General features: G+C 49.0%; 1 protein-coding gene across 1 annotated transcript in view; it reads right to left on the bottom strand.

The window, feature by feature from the left end:
• The window catches only part of SHPRH (SNF2 histone linker PHD RING helicase), a 1,474,452-nt gene that overhangs the window by 1,393,317 nt on the left and 60,715 nt on the right, over positions 1 to 20,420 (bottom strand). Inside the window, exon 4 of the mRNA XM_069606718.1 lies at positions 875 to 1,093. Within this exon, the coding sequence (XP_069462819.1) occupies positions 875 to 1,093 (219 nt within the window). The remainder of the gene's footprint in view (positions 1 to 874; positions 1,094 to 20,420) is intronic.

Raw genomic sequence — 20,420 nt, 5'->3', positions numbered from 1 at the left:
GGGCAGCACGCTTGCCTTGGAAGCAAGACGACACGGAGCAACACAGATCCCCAGGTCCGCGCTTAGAAATCTCAGGGTATTAAGTGTCTTATAAATAACCTATCCTATTATATATCTATCATATAAACACTGATAAGGTATTTTTTAAAACACTGATAATGCCCACATTTAATTTCAATGCCTCCATCTCTTTTCCCAGCCAGCTCATTATTAAGCCTACACTTCATTTTGATATCACTACAATCTATTCATGGCTATTTATGTTTTGCACATAGAGTTAAATCATTTATCTAGACAAATGTCTCATTGCATTCAATTATTCTCAAGAAATCCTTAATTCTGTTCTCTCTTGCTAGGCCCGAATTGTCAAGGATACATTTATTTGCCTTTATAACTATAGACCTTGTCAAGTATGTCTGGTTCAAAATATATACAATTTCCGATGGAAATAACTCTCTAAGCCATTCATCACTCCAGATAAGGAGCGTACTGAACAACGTTGCAGCCTAGAACCAGCACAGTACATTCCTTTCCCCCTCATTCCCTATTGCCCAAAGAATGAGTGTTAATGGGTAGGCAGATATGTACCTGCAATTCTCTCCACTGACTTGTAAATAGCAGGCACATGAGCACCACTGCATCAAACTTAATGCCACATGTTCTAAAACACATTTTTTATATGAAAGAACCTCTACAAATATTCTGCAATACAAAAAGTGCATTTCATTTCAAATAGGTTTACTTGCTTGGTAAATGTTTTTGCAACCTATATTAATAAGTACGGATAAAAGAAATCTGACTATTAAAAATATCAGCTGGTGCACTGTGATCATCAAAGAGATGTATTTGTGTTAGTCTAATATTGTCTTCTTACCATTTGAAGAAGTGCCTTTGAAGTTCTCTTTCTGCAGCATCCAATTCACAGCCTCACTCTGGTATGGTCTAAGCACTGGAATTAGTGCTGGGTGCTGAACAACTTCTTTGCGAACATTCACACCTTGCTGGTGTGTGTGTCGCACACCATCATAGAGCTCTTCAATGTTCTCCCTCTGCAGCTCTCGATCGGATTCTTGCTCATCGTCATCCACTGCATCTGAGGACACACACAGAGAGCAAGTAAACATTTAGCCTCTTCTTTAGCAGCCTTTCTGAGAACATTTCCTTTGCCTATGTTAGTCCAAAAAATCTCTTCAACTTACTTAAAGATATAGGAGCCCAAGAGGTCTCTCAGATCCAGCCAAAAGGTTGACCTCTCGATACCACACTTTTAAAGAGTCAAATATGGGATCAGAACCTTAGTAGTCCTTGGTGCGACTCATTAGAACAATCTCCCCAGCCACCTACAATCCAAACTTAGCCTTAAAAAAATCACTTGAAACATGGCTGCTCAAATAAGTGATACAAGTTTATAGATACATACCCATTCCTCTAAGGGCACCTGTCCCAATTTACTGTGCCCATTTCTGACCCTATGTGCAGTTATCACCTTCAACAGTTAACCGATTTTCTAGCGTTTCTCCCCTGTGGAAGCTCTCCTGCTCTCTGCCAACTTTGAATCAAAATCCAAGGTTGTTTAATAGGCTGTATGGCTTGCACTTGGTCTCTCAATCCTTCGTATCTTTGCCTCTACTGTTGATATTTACCAGACTAAAATTTTGTGCACCACTTAATGTCCTACCCCTTTTCATGGCTACTTGCATACTGTTAGAATGGATTTCTAAACTCTGGCTTGGCGGACAGAAGTTTAGGAGGCCACCCTAGTTTAGTGAAACAGGAACCTTCTGGACAAGCCAGACAAATCACTGTAGCTTGGCAGGCGGTCAATACCAAGTCTCAGGAGGGGTGAGAGCGATCAGAAGCCCACAATGAGCACACACAGTAAATATACCACAGAATACTCTTAGACAGGTGTAGATCAAAAATACATATACATTTATTTCAGGCCCAATAAAACACAACAAATAACCAAATTAATAATGTAACAGTTGTATACAAGCAGATCACTATTTCACATATATACAACCACTGTAGCCTAATGAGATGAAGGGAGGAAACAATCCACATCCTGTAACAGAATGGAGCTTAGCACAATTTAAGCATTAGGCCATCTTCAGTCTGGAACCCCTAACCTATTCGGTTCAGACCTATGAAGTGGAGAGCCTTGTGCTCAAAGTACAGCAGTGCGTAGAAATGTGTGGTCGTGCCTAAAGCAAAGACAGTACCTTTTGAAGATTCTGGGACTGTTAGGTATGGGTCATGAAGGTTGGTAGAAGATGTTCCAATTGCCAGGGAAGTGTCTGTCCTCACGGAGAGAGCAGTTTCCGACTTTCGAAATAGGCCAGGGAGCGCAGTGTATACCAGCCGAAGAGAGAATCCCAGGGAACCCTTGTGCGTAAAAAGAACAGTATGCGCCAGGGGAGACCGGTAAATTATGCAAGTACTCACCGTCCATTGCTTCAATCCAGACCAAACTATGCCAGTTAAATTGAGGTTGTCTGAGGTTGCAAATGCTACCTTTGCTCTTTCGATCCAACTCTCAGGTTCTGCGGGATAGGATGATCGCCCGTGACGGGACAGTAGCCACAACTCCATCCACAAAAGGGAAGAAGAAGAAAGTTCCGGTGCAGCAGGACTCCAGGCACAACAAAGAAGGTGGGAAAGCCACCAACAGTTACCGTCACCACAACGCAGTGACCGCAAAGGCTTGCAGTGTGACTCACTCTCCTTGTTCGCAAACCAGAGGAGCTAGGCCTTTGAAATGTAGCAGAAGAGTGTTGAGAAGCACACGCTAGGGATTCCCCCAGGTTTCAAGCCTCAGCTCGAAACAGCGCACTCCTATGCAATGTCCCACGAAAGAGCTGGTCAGTTCACTGGACAGCCCAGGAACATTTCCAAGAAGGCTCTTTTGGCGGGAAATCAGGAGACACCAAGAGTAGTTCCCACTACTCAAGAGGGTTGAAGCACCGACAGACCTTCTAAGGTCGAGAACGAAACAGGGGTCTGATGGGACAGCAGCATGTTCCAAACCTTCCAGCTCGTTTGCGGCGGGTCCACGGGTCTGCTTCAGCTCACAGGATACTTGGCTCCTTCGGTAGTTCAAGATGACCCACTGTAGATCGACCTAGAATGGATGCAGGGCCCCCTTCTCTTATCCAAAGTTCGATGCGTGATCGAATCTGGACAAACAATAGAAGATCTGCTCCCTTACATGCACGCCAGTCGTGGTCCAATCGTGGTCCCCATGCATTCATTTAGACCAGACATCCTGGCACCAGTAGTGGGGACTTGGACCAGACAGTCCCAACCCTCTTCCCTGGCGCTAGCAGACGTGACATACAGGAGCCTGCGAAAGATGTGGTTTTCGCGGGAGGCTACATGCCCAAATAATGAATTCCCTTGTCAGCTCGACCGGGGGAGGCAAATGGGCAAGATGGCCAATGGACAAAACAAAGGACTATGTGGCACGGCCTTTTTTGCCACTGGCCACAGTCATGAGCCATCTGCAGTAAACATGGTATGGATCGATAAAAAGTAGTTAAAATACCAGAAAAGTAAACTGCTGCCACCAGTTTGTCCTAGTAACACTTTTACATTCACCAAAAATTCCTTGGAGGCTGTCTGGGGCCATAAAACAAAAGGATCCCATTGCATGGTACAGTAATGTACTTTGCGCACTGATAAAAAGTTACTAAGAAATGGCAACAAAGTAAAAGACTAAGGGAAACAGTTTCCCAGTACTGAAAGCCTGAAGGGCGTGTCAGTTTCCCTCTAACAAATGAGCAAAAGCCCAGGAGTGCAGCGGAAGACTCTGCTCCACTGGAAAAAGTCAGGCCAGGATAGCCAAACAAAAGCAAAAAGTTTGAGGGGGTCCATAAAATGGAGGGAAAATTGCATTTAGAGCAATCTTTCCCAACATGTACTTTGCCGTTTATATTTATGTTTATATATTTATGTTACATTCTCCAATTGTATATTTGATATTCTTTTTATCTCCTCTTTGGGCTTGTAAATTATCCAGACCTTGAGATTCTTGTTCTTTAAACTCTGTAGCTAGCTGTGACAACACTTGAGGCCTTACTCCCGGGAGTTGGCATTCTACAAAACCGACAAATAAACAAATCAGTTAATACCAATATAGTTCATGCAACAATCATTCAAGCTATGGTATCATATTTCGAGAGAAGTATCCATATTCGGTGAAGATGGATTCGCCTGATCCATCTTTGCCGAATGCGATGGGCCAGAAACGCAGCCCTCTGAAGCCTATGCTCAGCAAAAACAGAGGTCTACTTTCTAGGACTAGTGTTTCCGGCACACAGAAAGGAAGAGTAACAAGGATCAGAGTCGAGGAGGTAACGTGTGAATAGATTTTTGGCTGTGAGGCGGACCCATGGTCACACATAGAGATGAGGATGATGGATAAAATGAGGGATTGGGAAGGGTTTGGGGATCAGTGAGAGAATGGGGCATGTGAGGTGGTTGGGGGGAATGGTGGTGAAACCTCCATTTCAGAGTGGTCAGAATGGAGAGGGGGGACACATTCGGGATAATAGCATTGAGCAAGTGAGGATGTGGGAGCCCTGTATGGTGGCAGGATTCGGTGGTTAGGATTCGTTTTTGGGGAGAAGGGAAGATGAGCTAGCACGAACACATGGATCCATATTTCGATGTACATATGTAACAATCTTTGCTTCTAGGGGAAAGATTTAAGAGCACTTTGGTTATAAAACTTTCGATGAAACTACTTTCTTGCTACAGACATAATTACTGTTCCTATGACTGTAGAAAGGCTAGAATGGACTAAAATGTACCCCATGCTCTCTTGACCCCACTTTCAGGTCCACACCAGTTTAATATTAGTTTCTAATCTGGAAGCGCAAGGACGAACAGGATGGCACCTCATTTCAAAATGGGAAGTTGGGATGCCTGCATGTGAATAAAATGAAGAAACAGAAGTTGAAGAACTATTGAAAACCATAAGTAAATAATCTCCAGAAGGCGGTAGGCTCTTCAAGAGATTAACAATCTTAAAGAGATTATTGATTTAGGAGCCTATGTGGAATAATAGTCTGAGGATTGCACTGCGCTCTATGCTATCTATACAGGCCTCAAAATGTGCACTCGCTGCTAGGCATTGGGTAGTGTTAACTGACTCTGGGCAAGTAAGAAATTGTGTGCTGTGCGTATGCAGAGAACGGAAGAGACTTTTCAATGAGCCAGTAACTTGCAATTTAAATTTGTACCTTTGTATACAAGAATTTAAAAACAAACCGATGGCAATTTGCCTTGACATCATCTAAGAAACAATGAATACAGAAGTAAGATTTTCAAGCAGGCGTAAAATCGATAGATTCCAAGAGAACACGCCTTGCAGCTGCACCTGCTCGATAATAGATGGATTAAATTGTAATTCGCTATGCAGGCAACGTTATTTTCACTCTCTCTGTGGAGAGTAAACCTGTAAAGTCTAGTTTTCCACAACACTTTCGAGATTGACGACAATTGTATGCAGCAGACTCAACAGAACATAAGTATAAGCACTAGCGCCACGCCTGCATGCAATTAAAACATTTTTTTAAATGACCCCTTATAGGTTGAAGTTATCTAGTAATCTCCTCAAATGTCAGTGAATTGAAATCTTTGACCCATATTACTTGTGTTTCTTATGGAATATGTTATGTCATTTTGTTGAAAGTTTGTGTGCACTTACTAACCTCGCATGTTGAATTTGTAAAAACTGGTTTTATTTGTTTTGTATGAAAGAATTAAAGGCTCATGTTATATTGTTTACCTTCAAAGTGTATTTGCTATTTATTTGTTTATTTACATTGCATTTGCTGGTCATTTTTGAATGTAGGTATTTAGTTCAACCTTTTTTTTTTCTTCAGGCTGGGGCTCTTGCACAGCCTATTGGATTATGGCACATTAGAATGTCATGGATGTATTCATAGAGTCTACTTGATGAAGCTCAGGCAGTTGCAGCCTGGCAGTGGAGAGGGGCATTTGGATGAACCTGAAGAATAAAGCGTTCTGTTTTACAGCATTGACGTGCTCACCTCATTTACCCACATCGCTGTTGGGGACGAGCTGGAGCTTGCCCATCTCCCTGCGTGGTAGTTTCTAGCTGAGAGCTGGTCCCTGTCATCTATAAGCTGCAAGTTGCCTGAGTGCCGCACTCAGGATTGCAGGACCTTTTGCTGCTTGAAGATGCATCTGAGATGTTGCAGTCCCCCTGCCTGTGTGTGCCGCCTTTGCCAGTCGCAGTTAGCGGCCTTTGTTGCTGGCGAGGTCCATGTTAGGGCGAATTTTCATTTTTAGTGCTCAATTCCTCCCACTTAGACACCCCCAGCTCTTTTGCTGGACCTGATTTGGATTATGTGTTTCCAATGTTTTCCACTGTTTTGGGTGTCTGAAACTCCATAGGCATCTATTTTTGTATGGTGACACACAGAACATTCAGTGCAGCGACACAGACAAATCCTTTAGATTTCTCATGAGGTTTAAATACTTTTTCTTGTGTGAACTACTGTTTCCAAGAATAGTAAAGTGAAACTGACTTTACTCTTTGTAGGTCCAGCACACACCATCTTAGTAGTGCTTGGGGGTTACCTAGTAGCCCTTTTCCTACATTCTCATTAAACATTTTTAGGTTACCCTCACTACTTTAAAGGGCTGGCGGCAGTGGTTTCTTTTTCCTGCCACTGTGCTTTTCTACCGTAGGCTGAACCCTCAGCGGCAGTATAGCACCCATGGGTGACCATTTTGTCAAAAAATGGCACCCGACATCTTTTTTCGCCATTTTCCGTTTATGAGGTCTTTCTTGGGTTTTACTCTGTGCGTCGAGGCAGATTTAAGCCCTTTAAATTTTGCCTTTGGCGGGCTTCAGCCCTGAAGCCAGCCTCTGGCTGCAGTGTGTCTTCAAGGACAGGAAGTGAGGGAGGGTCCCGAAACTCCCCTGTCCTTTGTCTCTAGGAATGCCTGAATGCAACCAGTCCTCATTGGTGGGCTAGCTTTCCTTTCAGGGCAGCTTCCCTGCTGTGTGATTGACAGCCTAGGCTGTGCATGAATGGGAGAAACCGGTTTAAAACGCAAGGGTTTTGGGACAAGAGGCAGAGTCGACCACTGTGAGAAATACCCGACGAAGAAACCATGAACAAAGCTTGCTGCAGCCTCCTGGACCTTTGAATTGCCCAGTGAAGCCCTTCTGCTGTGCTGAAACTCCTTTTTCAATAAGACAGACGCTCCGGAAGGGACGACTTCTTCCCTTGGTTTAGGCAGACCAAGTAACACAGAGACGAACTCCACTGGACCATCTACCCCGACGGGCTGTACTCCTTCATTGCTGCAAGAACCGAGTGCCAGGGGACAAGTAATCCGTAGTTGAGTGCAACGTCTGAAATCCGGCTAGAAGCTCCAGGAGTCTCCCAAGGACCCTCCAGAATCAGGACGGCCAGAGCTCTAGTTCCTTCACCATAGTGCAGGACCCAAGGAGTGAAGGAAGCCCAACCGCTATCCGAGAACTGCGATGGTGCTGTTTACCAAGCGTTGAAACCGCAAAGTGCCTCTGAACCAAAAGGAGCCCGTAGCTGCCGACAACCTCTGAAGTACCGCAGCAGGAGCTCTCCAGACATCCTCCCTCTTGTCCCCACGACTGAGGCTCAGGAACATGGGGTCTTCACCGATGTAGCAAGACAGAATCCAGCTGGACACTCTTCTTCAAACTAGAGGTACTGTTTAAACCTGGGGCACTTAACTCATTGGGCCTCATTACGAATCAGGCGTTAAGGGGTTAACGGCGCCGTAAACGGAAAGGCTCGTCTAGATTTAATTGGAGATTTAAGTGCCCTCACATATAATGAGAACCTGTTTAACCTTTTTACTTCCTTAAACCTTTCCTTTCTGCAACCTCAGAATCTGCAATATAATTAGTGTGATATATAAATGCCAGTAACGTCCTTGTGATTGAAGTCACCTCAGAGTGTAGGAATTGTGTAAGAAGCATATCCAAAGATTATCCGCTAACTTGTCTTGATTCTGAAAAGTAATTTTAGAGTGGATTTACATTGTTACACAAATTGCAGTTATATTCGACATACATTTATATACAATGCATTAGCAATATGTTGTTGTATGCAGCCACACCTTGCTTTGTCAGCTTTGGGACATTTCATCAATGTACAGGTTACAGTATTTTCTCATGCTACACAACATTATAAGCATAATGACATCGATATACCTTTATTCCTTATCTATGTATTCCCAGAATGGTCCCCAAATATCCTTGGGTCTGCATGCCGTTGGGACCATGCTCACATATCCTTCCTCTCTGTCATTTGCAAAAGTCAGTTCTTTGAACCAGTCTTTCAATGTTGGTGCCTGGTTTGATTTCCACTGTAATACAATGCATTTTCCACAATGGAATACTACTGCAATATGGAATGGTTGTGTCCAGTCTTCTATAAATTAGATTCCACGCATTTACCGTAGTGCGCGCAGGGTCATATGGACATTAGTCTGTGTAGTGTTCGCTTAGCATTACAGATCTGATATCCATCGGGTTAACTCCATATTTTTCTAACACACTGTGAAGCAAGTCCGTGGCAGTCACGTACCGATACCCTGCATAATGTGCCTGTGCAGCTAAGTAATAGAGTTCAAGATCCGGGGCGGCAAGGCCGCCTCTATCATATGGCTCCGTGATGAATTCCCATTTCATGCTTGCAACTCTGCCTTCCCATACAAGTTGTATAACTAATCATCGCAATTTGTTCAAGAATCCCCGCTTCCGCCATAGTGGGATCGTATTAAAAAAATACAATAGTTTGGGTGCCACCACCATCTTTAAAAGTGAGATTCTACCGAATAATGAGATTGGGTATTTGGACCATAAATTTAATTTGCGTACCAGTGTATTTAAGGATTGTTCATGTTTTTTTTCAAATAGTTTCCGCGTCTATAACACCTTTACTCCTATATATTTTACAGTATTGGAGCCAATTTAAGCCCATGTAGGTTTGTGGTTCCTTCAGCGGGAATAATTTTGATTTGGCAGTGTTTATTTTATAACCAGAGTGTAGTGTGGATACCACGACCTCATCCAGTATCGATTTTATGTTATGCTTCGGGTTCCGAAGGTATAATAGGGTGTCATCCGCATACAGTGAGATGACCTGTGGTGGGCTGGATGTGTGTGTCTCTATGGCCATGGAAAGCCCTTATAAGTCTTGCTAGAGATTCTATGGTCAGAGTGAATAAAAGGGGTGAAAAGGGACATTCCTTCCCAGTTTGAAGGATGTAGAGTAATTGCAGTTGGTGTGTACAGTGGCTTTTGGGTTAGTATATTACAGTTTCACATAATTTATAAATCCACCGCCCAGCCCGAATCAGTCCAGCACCCCGAACAGAAAGAGTCGTCTCAGGTTTAACGCGGCTGACCTACCAGGGATGAATCCCGACTGGTCCGGGTGTACCAGGGTAGACATATACGAGAGTAGCATATTCGCCAGTACCTTCGCATATATTTTCATATTAGCGTTTATCAATGCCAACGTTCGATACAAGGACATCTCAGCTGGAGGACTGTCCGGTTTCAGGAGAACTGTTATCACTCGGAAAGGGAGGCTGGCAATTGACCAATGGGGCAAGCCTCCTCCCATACATCAAGTAGACCGGAGGCTAGTGTGTCTTTAAATGTTTTATAGAGCTCCATCACTAGTCAGTCCGGGCCAGGGGCCTTCCCGGAAGCCAGAGTGGATATTACCTCTGTAATTTTTTCTAATGTAATTGGGCCGTTTAGTTTCTCTACCGCCTTGCAGTCCATGCATGAAAGAGGGGTCTCTTTCTACCTATATTTATTTTTTTATAGCACTGTTCGCCTGTAGGGCTCAGAACACTCACAAAGAAGGACAACGTATTACAGAAACAACAACATTGGTGCAGCAGGGTTCAGGCATCCAAGGAGGGAGTGGCTATCAAACAGCCAGGTCTTAAGTTTCAGGTACATCTCCACCTCCTCCTTAGTTCTACCATCTGAGTTTCCATATAGTGGGCCTCATTATAAGTTTAACTGTCCGGTAACAATGGCGAATAGGCTCCTCCCGTATGCGTCATCAACATTTGGGCCGTAAGTGTTGACTAATGTGATGCTCTCACTATTTATTGCCCCTGTGACAATTACATATCTGCCACTGGGGTCAATGTGGGTGGATTCTGTGTGACCGTTTATGGATTTATGTATTAGTGTAATCACCCCACGCGCGTGTGTAGAATACGAAGTCTAATACCTCAGTCTACCCTATTTCAGTGACATTTTACTATGCGTTGTGTCAAGGGCATGTGTTTCCATTAGGTGAGTGACGCTCTACATAGGCCCATATCTTCCTGGCTTTTATTGGATTGTTTAAACCGCAGACATTCCATGATATTTTCGGGCGCCAACTGGGCCCCCAGGCCCTCCGAGCGTCCCTCTCCCACCCCGCACCCTCTTCCTGATTCCCGCTCCCCTCCCGCCTCCCAACCCGTCCATCCCCGCTCTGATTGGGCCGTGAGCCCAGGTTGAAAGGGTCTAGCGACCCTCCTCGCACCGGCCCCTGCATTCACTGCAGGCAGCCGGCGCGAGGTGAGGAAGCCCATCCGGGCACGCCGCCTATTTTTCGGGCGCCAACTGGGCCCCCAGGCCCTCCGAGCGTCCCTCTCCCACCCCGCACCCTCTTCCTGATTCCCGCTCCCCTCCCGCCTCCCAACCCGCCCATCCCCGCTCTGATTGGGCCGTGAGCCCAGGTTGAAAGGGTCTAGCGACCCTCCTCGCACCGGCCCCTGCATTCACTGCAGGCAGCCGGCGCGAGGTGAGGAAGCCCATCCGGGCACGCCGCCTATTTTTCGGGCGCCAACTGGGCCCCCAGCCCCTCCGAGCGTCCCTCTCCCACCCCGCACCCTCTTCCTGATTCCCGCTCCCCTCCCGGCTCCCAACCCGCCCATCCCCGCTCTGATTGGGCCGGGAGCCTAGGTTGAAAGGGTCTAGCGACCCTCCTCGCACCGGCCCCTGCATTCACTGCAGGCAGCCGGCGCGAGGTGAGGAAGCCCATCCGGGCACGCCGCCTATTTTTCGGGCGCCAACTGGGCCCCCAGGCCCTCTGAGCGTCCCTCTCCCACCCCGCACCCTCTTCCTGATTCCCGCTCCCCTCCCGACTCCCAACCCGCCCATCCCCGCTCTGATTGGGCCGGGAGCCCAGGTTGAAAGGGTCTAGCGACCCTCCTCGCACCGGCCCCTGCATTCACTGCAGGCAGCCGGCGCGAGGTGAGGAAGCCCATCCGGGCACGCCGCCTATTTTTCGGGCGCCAACTGGGCCCCCAGGCCCTCCGAGCATCCCTCTCCCACCCCGCACCCTCTTCCTGATTCCCGCTCCCCTCCCGCCTCCCAACCCGCCCATCCCCGCTCTGATTGGGCCGTGAGCCCAGGTTGAAAGGGTCTAGCGACCCTCCTCGCACCGGCCCCTGCATTCACTGCAGGCAGCCGGCGCGAGGTGAGGAAGCCCATCCGGGCACGCCGCCTATTTTTCGGGCGCCAACTGGGCCCCCAGGCCCTCCGAGCGTCCCTCTCCCACCCCGCACCCTCTTCCTGATTCCCGCTCCCCTCCCGCCTCCCAACCCGCCCATCCCCGCTCTGATTGGGCCGTGAGCCCAGGTTGAAAGGGTCTAGCGACCCTCCTCGCACCGGCCCCTGCATTCACTGCAGGCAGCCGGCGCGAGGTGAGGAAGCCCATCCGGGCACGCCGCCTATTTTTCGGGCGCCAACTGGGCCCCCAGGCCCTCCGAGCGTCCCTCTCCCACCCCGCACCCTCTTCCTGATTCCCGCTCCCCTCCCGCCTCCCAACCCGCCCATCCCCGCTCTGATTGGGCCGGGAGCCCAGGTTGAAAGGGTCTAGCGACCCTCCTCGCACCGGCCCCTGCATTCACTGCAGGCAGCCGGCGCGAGGTGAGGAAGCCCATCCGGGCACGCCGCCTATTTTTCGGGCGCCAACTGGGCCCCCAGGCCCTCCGAGCGTCCCTCTCCCACCCCGCACCCTCTTCCTGATTCCCGCTCCCCTCCCGCCTCCCAACCCGCCCATCCCCGCTCTGATTGGGCCGTGAGCCCAGGTTGAAAGGGTCTAGCGACCCTCCTCGCACCGGCCCCTGCATTCACTGCAGGCAGCCGGCGCGAGGTGAGGAAGCCCATCCGGGCACGCCGCCTATTTTTCGGGCGCCAACTGGGCCCCCAGGCCCTCCGAGCGTCCCTCTCCCACCCCGCACCCTCTTCCTGATTCCCGCTCCCCTCCCGCCTCCCAACCCGCCCATCCCCGCTCTGATTGGGCCGTGAGCCCAGGTTGAAAGGGTCTAGCGACCCTCCTCGCACCGGCCCCTGCATTCACTGCAGGCAGCCGGCGCGAGGTGAGGAAGCCCATCCGGGCACGCCGCCTATTTTTCGGGCGCCAACTGGGCCCCCAGGCCCTCCGAGCGTCCCTCTCCCACCCCGCACCCTCTTCCTGATTCCCGCTCCCCTCCCGCCTCCCAACCCGCCCATCCCCGCTCTGATTGGGCCGTGAGCCCTTCATCACTTGTCCTCCCAGGGCAGCCCTCTGCCCGGCAGCCCCAGCGGCTAAGGGCCCCGAGGCCAAGGGCGGCTCCAACAGAGGCGGCTCCAGAAAGTGTCTGCAGGTGTCTGCAGGGGACGCCAAGGAAGCCAGCAACCAACAGACACCAACAAAAACCATGAGTGTGGCATGGGTGGGGAGTAGAGCAATCACTCTACTCCAGAAAGTTCCTGCCACTCTAACTTACCTATCAATGGCCTAGACTGCTACAGACCTGCACCATGCATTATTAGAGAGATGTGACCACCAGCCCAAACCTATTAATGGCGGGACATCAAACACTGCCTGCAGTATAATGCTAACCATACCACGAGTGAACCACAAAGACTAGCCTGCGCCAAATCTAGACAGAAATATGATTGTTAGCATGGATTTTCAAGTTTTATGAATCCTAGCATGTCCACACTTAGATAGAATTGTGATTGTTAGCATGTCCACATTTGGATAGAATTGTGAATGTTAGCATGCCCACTCTCAGATGGAATTGTGAATACTGGCATATCCACACCTAGATAGAATTGTGAATGTTAGCATGTCCACACTTAGACAGAATTGTGAATGTTTGTATGTCCACACTTAGACAGAATTGTGAATGTTGGCATGTCCACACTTAGACAGAATTGTGAATGTTGGCATGTCCACTCTTGGATGGAGTTGTGAAAGTGAGCATGTCCTCATTTGAATAGAATTGTGAAAGTTAGCATGTCCACACTTGGATAGAATTGTGAATGTTAGCATGCCCACTCTCAGATGGAATTGTGAATACTGGCATGTCCACACCTAGATAGAATTGTGAATGTTAGCATGTCCACACTTGGATAGAATTGTGAATGTTGGCATGTCCATACTTGGATAGAATTATGAATGTTGGCATGTCCACACTTGGATAGAATTGTGAATGTTAGCATGTCCACACTTAGACAGAATTGTGAATGTTGGCATGTCCACTCTTAGATGGAGTTGTGAATGTTAGCATGTCCACATTTGGATGGAATTGTGAATGTTGGCATGTCCACACTTGGATGGAATTGTGAATGTTAGCATGTCCGCACATGGATAGAATTGTGAATGTTAGCATGTCCACACTTGGATAGAATTGTGAATGTTAGCATATCCACACTTAGATGGAGTTGTGAATATCGGCCTGCGTCGCATCTAGATGGAATTGTAAATGTTAACATGTGAAAGATGCATTAAGAAAGCGTGCCCTATAGCCTCTCCATGAATTTAGAAATGTGCCCAATAGCCTGTATGGTAAACTGAATTTAGAAGTGTACCCAAGATCCTCTGTGACAGTTGCATTTATAAGTGTGCCCAATAGACACTCTGGAAAGTTGCATCTAGAAATGTGCCCAATAACCTCGCTATGAATTTAGTAGGGTTCCCAATAGACACTCTACGAAAGTTGCATTTAGAAGTATGTCCATTATCCCCCTCAGTGAAATTTAGAAGTGTACCCATAGCCTCCCTGAGAGTTGCATTTAGAAGTGTGCCCAATAGTCTCTCTAGTAAATTGAATTTAGAAGTGTTCCCAATTGCATCTATGAAAGTTGACTATAGAAATGTATCCTATAGACACTCTGGAAAGTTGCATTTAGAAGTGTGCCCAATAGTCTCTCTATTAAATTGAATTTAGAAGTGTTCCCAACACCCTCTCTGGAAAAGCCTCTCTGAAAATTGACTTAATAGTGCGCCCAGAATCCACTACGTAGAAAATTGAATTTAGAATTGCGCCCAATATCATCGCTGTGAAGGTTGCATTTAGAAGTGCAACCAATACCCTCTGTGAAAGTTGATTATAGAAGTGTATCCAATAGACGCTCTGTAAAGTTGAATTTAGAAGTGTTCCAAATAGTCGCTCTGTGAAGTTGAATTTAGAAGTGTTCCCAATAGCATCTGTGAAAGTTGACTATAGAACTGTATCCTATAGACACTCTGGAATGTTTCATTTATAAGTGTGCCCAATAACCTCTAGTAAACTGAATCTAGAAGTGTGCCCAATAGCCTCTCTGTGGAAAACTGTATTTAGAAGTGCGCCCAGTACCCTCTCTGGGAAAGTTGCAATTAGAAGTGTGCTCAGTGAAAGAGCATATAACCGATCATACCACACCACCATGCTTACTCTCTCCTTACATCACCACTCAACTAGAACACAGAGATACTATGACACCATTCGGTATAACTGTTCTCATACCAACATTCCGCCGCTTACTCCACATCATTCTATGTAATCACTGCTGGTTCCACACCCCCAGCCAGGCGTTTTCCTCAGGCCTAACGCAGCCACATCCGTTCCGGATAAATCCTGCCAGAACGAACACATTCTCATGATCTCTCAACCACCACACCTACCGCTAAGAAGCAGCTATTACACGAGTACCGCACGAGCTGCACACATACCCGGTGCTCACACGCACCTTTTGACTCTCCCTACTCTCTCTACTGATCTGAACTTCGGTTCCCAAGGGCGTTCAACCTACAAGCGCCTTCAGACCATACCAATGGTATATAAGGCGCTATATAAGTGCAAAATAACAATAACAATAACAATATCAGTTTCAAGTTATCTGCCATTCATATCCAATGTGTGCATCTTACTCAGGATCAAATCTCGGTGTCCCAGTTTTCTAACATTCTGCCATTTCGACCTGCTCCCCCAAGTGCAAGTTTTCTAGTTTTCATACATTCTCTCAACATACGGGCCTGGTTGAGTATTACCAGGTTACTCACCGTAGTGACCACCTTACTCCTAGTCCATAGTCCCCTTTCCTCCATACTTGTGGGACATCTCTCCGTCCTGTGGGACGGGACCGGAGCACTTTGTAAAAAGCATCCACATTTTTTTCAAAAATGTGTCCCTCCTCCCTTTCCTGCGCGGGGCCCGGCACGCGGCTGTAACCCCGCCCACCTTGGCTCCGCCCCGCGCATCGCCCATCAGTCCTTTTCTATCGCCGGGTCAAAGACCCATTAGCAATAACAGAGGAACCTTATTAGAGGGGACAGCGGGCGGGAGTATGGAGGGAAGGGGACTATGGACTAGGAGTAAGGTGGTCACTACGGTGAGTAACCTGGTAATACTCCTAAGTCCTGTCCCCTTTCCTCCATCCTTGTGCGAGATTCCCAAGCACTCCTTACAGGAACTACGGGTGGATGGAAATACCCCTTACTGAAACAGGTTCCTCAGCACAGCCTGACCAAACTGAGCGTCAGCTCTAGAGCTCATGTCGAGACAGTAATGCTTACAGAAAGCAGATGGGGAGGCCCAAGTAGCTGCCCTAGCGATGGACTCTCAGGGAACATTTCTGAAAAGTAACCGCGCCTGGCTTGCCCCGCACCAGGTGTGCATGGATACCTTTAGGAGGTTTCAGCCTTTGGACGGTGAAAGACTCTGTGATGCAGGCGGCAATCCACTTGGAAGTAGTTGCCTTAGACGCCGGCTTGCCCTGAGGGTTACCGAAGGTCACAAAAAGTTGAGAAGAACTCCTAAGCTCGGAAGTCCTGTCCAGGTAGAAGTTAAGAGCTCTTCAGACATCAAGAGAGCGTAGAACTCTTTCAGCCTCTGAGGCAGGGTTCGGAAAAAAGACCAGAGGGGAGATCGACAGATTCAGATGGAATTCGGTCACTACCTTCAGTAGGAAAGACGGTTTGTCTGAAGGACTACCTTGTCCTTGTGAAAGACCAAGAAAGGATGCTCCACCGACAATTCCTGGAGCTCACTCATTCACCTTGCTGACGTAACGGCGACCAGAAAGGACACTTTCCAAGACAAGTACTTGAGGTCTACCGTAGCCATTGGTTGGAAGGGTTTATGGCACAGCGCCGTCAGGACTACATTTAGGTCCCATGGCGCGTGCGGATTACGAACCGGAGGGTAGAGGCGTGTCAAGCCAGCAAAATGCCTCTTCAGCACTGGGTTAGTTAGAGAATAAGAACACAGGTCTGTAGAAAGGTAAGCGGAAACCGCTGAGAGATAAGTCCATGACAGAACATGAACCCCTGACTCTGCTAGTGAGGACACGAAGGACTGCACCGTGTCAATCGTGGCCACCCTCGGGTCCAACGTCTTCTCCAAACACCAATGACAGAAGCTGAGCCATTTACTCCTGTATTGAGATCTGGTCGAGGGTTTCCTGGCTGCCTGGATAATGCGCATGTTATCCGCAGACAAACTCAGATGCTCTAAAGACCTGAACTCAGGCACCATGCCGCCAAGCTGAGCGATTGTGGGAAGGGGTGCCACATCTGTTGTTCCCCTTGGTGAAGAAGATCGGGAGTTACTGGCAACCTGATCGGCAGATACACCAACAAGTGTTGAAGTTCTGAGAACCAAAACCTGGCCGGCCACCATGGGGCTATCAGTAGAAGCGAACAGTTCACAGAGTTCTTCAACTTCCAAATTGCTCGATGAACTAGAGGCAGAGGCGGGAAGGCGTAAGCTCTCACGTTGTGCCATGGAATCTCGAGAGCATCCCGCAGAGAGGAGGCTCCAGCCCCCCTCTGGAGGCATACTGAGGAAGCTTCTTGTTTATTGCTGTAGCGAAGAGGTCCACCTCCGGCGTGCCCCAACGCGAGAAAATCCATGAGAGGACCTCCGCCTTGAACTCCTACTCGTAGCTGACCACTGTCCGCCGGCTGAGGGCATCCGCTGTGACATTCAGCTGGCCCGGGATGTGCACTGCAAGCAGCCAGACACCATGAAGCACGCCCCACCCCCAAATCTGGATGGACAGGTCCACGAGGGAGGGAGACTTTGTTCCCCCTTTCTTGTTTATGTAATACACTGACACCACATTGTCCATTCTTATGCGGACCACCTTGTTGACAATGAGCGGTCTGAACGCCCTGAGCGCTAGGAAGATCGCCAGAAGCTCCAAATGATTTATGTGCAGGAGCTTGACCAGAGGTCCGAGACCTGAAGAAGATCTAACGTCGCACCCCACCCGAGGAGGGAGGAGTCTGTCGTGATCGTCACCGTGGGGACCGGGTCCTGAAACCCTGCGCCCCCAGACAGATTGCTGAGAGATGACCACCAATCCAGGTCCACTCTCATGGAATCCGGAATCATTATCCGCATGGAATCCGGATCCACTGATTGACGCCATGAATTCTGAAGAGCCATCTGGGTCCGTCTCATTTTCAGATGAGCAAGAGGAAGAGCCAGTACACACGAGGCCATGAGGCCCAGAAGCCTCTGGAACCACCAGGCCGACATGCTCTCCGACTGCACAAACATCTGACACGTGGCCAACAGATCTGCCATTCTGTCCCCGGTCAGATATACTCTGCAGTCGATCGTGTTCCAACGAAAACCCAGGAAGATCAGGTCCTGTGAGACCGTCATGGAGGATTTCCGCCAGTTCACTGACAGCCCAAGATGGAACAGGAGCTGAAAGAAAGACTGGAGGTTGCCCGCTGCTGCCAACGGACAAGGGCTGCGTAAAAGCCAGTCGTCCAAATAAGGATACACATGGATACCCTGGAGACGAAGATAGGCCGCAATCACTGACATCATCTTTGCGAAGGCACGCAGTGCCGAGCTGGGGGCAAAAGGAAGCACCCTAAACTGGAAGTGCTCCTCTCCCAAAGAGAAGCGCAGGTATCTCCTGTGTGGATTCCAAATCAGGACATGCATGTACGCATCCTGAAGATCCACAACGCTGAGCCAATCGCCCATCTGCAAAGAGGAGCGTATCTGGCTGGGCGTGATCATCTTGAATTTCTCTTCGGGTAGGAAAAGATTGAACTGGGAAAGGTCTAGGATGGTGCGCACGCCAGCCTGGTTGGGTTTGGGCACCGTAAACAGCCGGGAGTAGAAGCCCTGAACGGGTTCCACAGCTCTGAGCTCCAGAAGTTTCTGAACCTCGGCCTTGAGGCAGGGTGAGCCCGACAGCTGAAAAGGAGGGTTGAGGGGTGGGGTAGGGGGTAAAGGTAAGGCGAAGCCCGCTCGAGCGAATGACAAGACCCATCTGTCTTCTGTGATGGTCTGCCACGCCTCCCAATGTGACGCAATGCGCCCTCCCACCAGGGTCTCGTGCGAGCGCAGAAAACCCTCATTTGGCAGGTTTATCGGTGGTGATGACACCTGAACCTAATGCGGAGACTGAGGAGCGGGAGAAAAACCGCGTGCGCTGTTGTCTACGGCAGTTATTCCCCGCAGGAGTATCCACTCTGCGAGATTTGCGGTCTAGGAAGCCCCTAAAACCAGAGGAAGGTCGACTTTGCGACAACGGTCTCTGGGATTTGAAAGGAGCTTTAACCAGAACAGACAATGAGTTAGCCGTCTGAGTGCTATCCTTGGTTTTGGTGAGCTCTACATCAGTAGAAGAATGAAAAAGCTCCTTACCAATGGAAGGTCCAACACCTTGTCTTGCACTTCCTTAGAAAATTTTAGTGGCATGCAGCCACGCCTGCCGTGAGGCATCAACCCTGAGCATCAGGCCCCGAGCCGAGGTGTCTACATGATGAGCCGCAGCCTCCAGGAGATCCTGGGCCAAGACCCTGGCATCGGAATGGCCTCCTTTGAAGTCTTCTCGACCGGGATGTGCTCCTCAAACTCCGACAGACCTTTACACATCCGCATGTTAGCTCCCGCCAATATCAATTCGGCGTTGGCCTGCCTGAGCTGCAAGGCCGAGTTGGCGAACATTTTCCTCCCGAGGTCCTCCTTTCTCAGAACCTGAGTAGCCGTCGTGGAAGAGGAGTCTGCAGGCCTGGACTGCAAAGTGGCCGCAGCCACCACTGTGGAGGAGGGAGGCGGACAAGACGACAGGGCCACCTTTTCCGAAGAATGCAGCATGTACCTCTCGTCAATCTTTTTATTGACAAAAAGTCCCGAGTGTGACTTTTCCCAGACTCTTCGGACCTCGGCCAGAACGTCCTTCTGCAGGAACAGGCCGGTACGCTCCAAGGGAGACAGGGTGAACGCCCCAGAAAGCACGCCCTCCTGCGGAGCGGGTGCCTCGGGCACCGGAATATCTAAGAAACTCATCATATCCAGTACCCAGCCATGAAAGGCTCTGATAGAGCAGGGAAGGTCCTCGTTGTCCTGATCGCCTTGAGGGTCATCTGACAGGTCAGGATCCTGCCTTGTCCACTGTGGACAATAGAGGCAAAGGCGGAAGAGCGGGGGGGGCACCATGGGCAAGGGAGGTGCCGGCGGAACGGGTGGAGCCGGAGGCGCAGGTGGACATATTTCCTTGAAAAGCCCTTTGAAATACTCCCTCATGGGGTCGGTGCGCATAAGCACTTGAAATTTACCGAAAAAGGCATCCTCAGGAGATGGTTTCTGGACCGGAGGAGGCCTCTCATGAGGTGGACAAATCCAGGGACGCAACGGGGAAGGGTGCCACACCGGCCACTCCACCAACGTATCCACATAAATCAAAGGAGCCGCCCCCGCGGGCAACGAAACATTGTGCGGAAGAGGCATCCGGCCGTTCCAATCATAAACCGGCCAGTAAGGATGCGCACAAGGGACCTTAGGTTCACCCAAGAGACCGAGACCTACACCAGAAGCCGATGGCGTAGTTGTAGGGGTAGCACCTAAATGGCTGCTGAATGGGCGCCATTTTGTCCTCATCTGAGGGGAACTGCTGCACGTGAGGATGTGAGGCAGGGGTCCCCGTCGATGGATCACAGGTCTTAATCTTAGCCTTAACATAAGGAACCTCGGCCGAGCCGGTACTATGAGGCCAGGGATGTTTTTGTGACATACTAACCGCCAACTGAGCCTTCGAAGGAAGGACCTCGGCACTGCCGGTAAAAGAAGAACTTTGCTTCTTTGCCCCCTCA

Source organism: Ambystoma mexicanum, chromosome 4p (assembly GCF_040938575.1).
Source record: "Ambystoma mexicanum isolate Mex_15411 chromosome 4p, UKY_AmexF1_1, whole genome shotgun sequence".
In the NCBI taxonomy this organism is placed as follows: Eukaryota; Metazoa; Chordata; class Amphibia; order Caudata; family Ambystomatidae; genus Ambystoma; species Ambystoma mexicanum.
The sequence above is the reverse complement of the archived record's forward strand: the minus strand, read 5'-3'. Positions and strand labels throughout refer to the sequence as shown.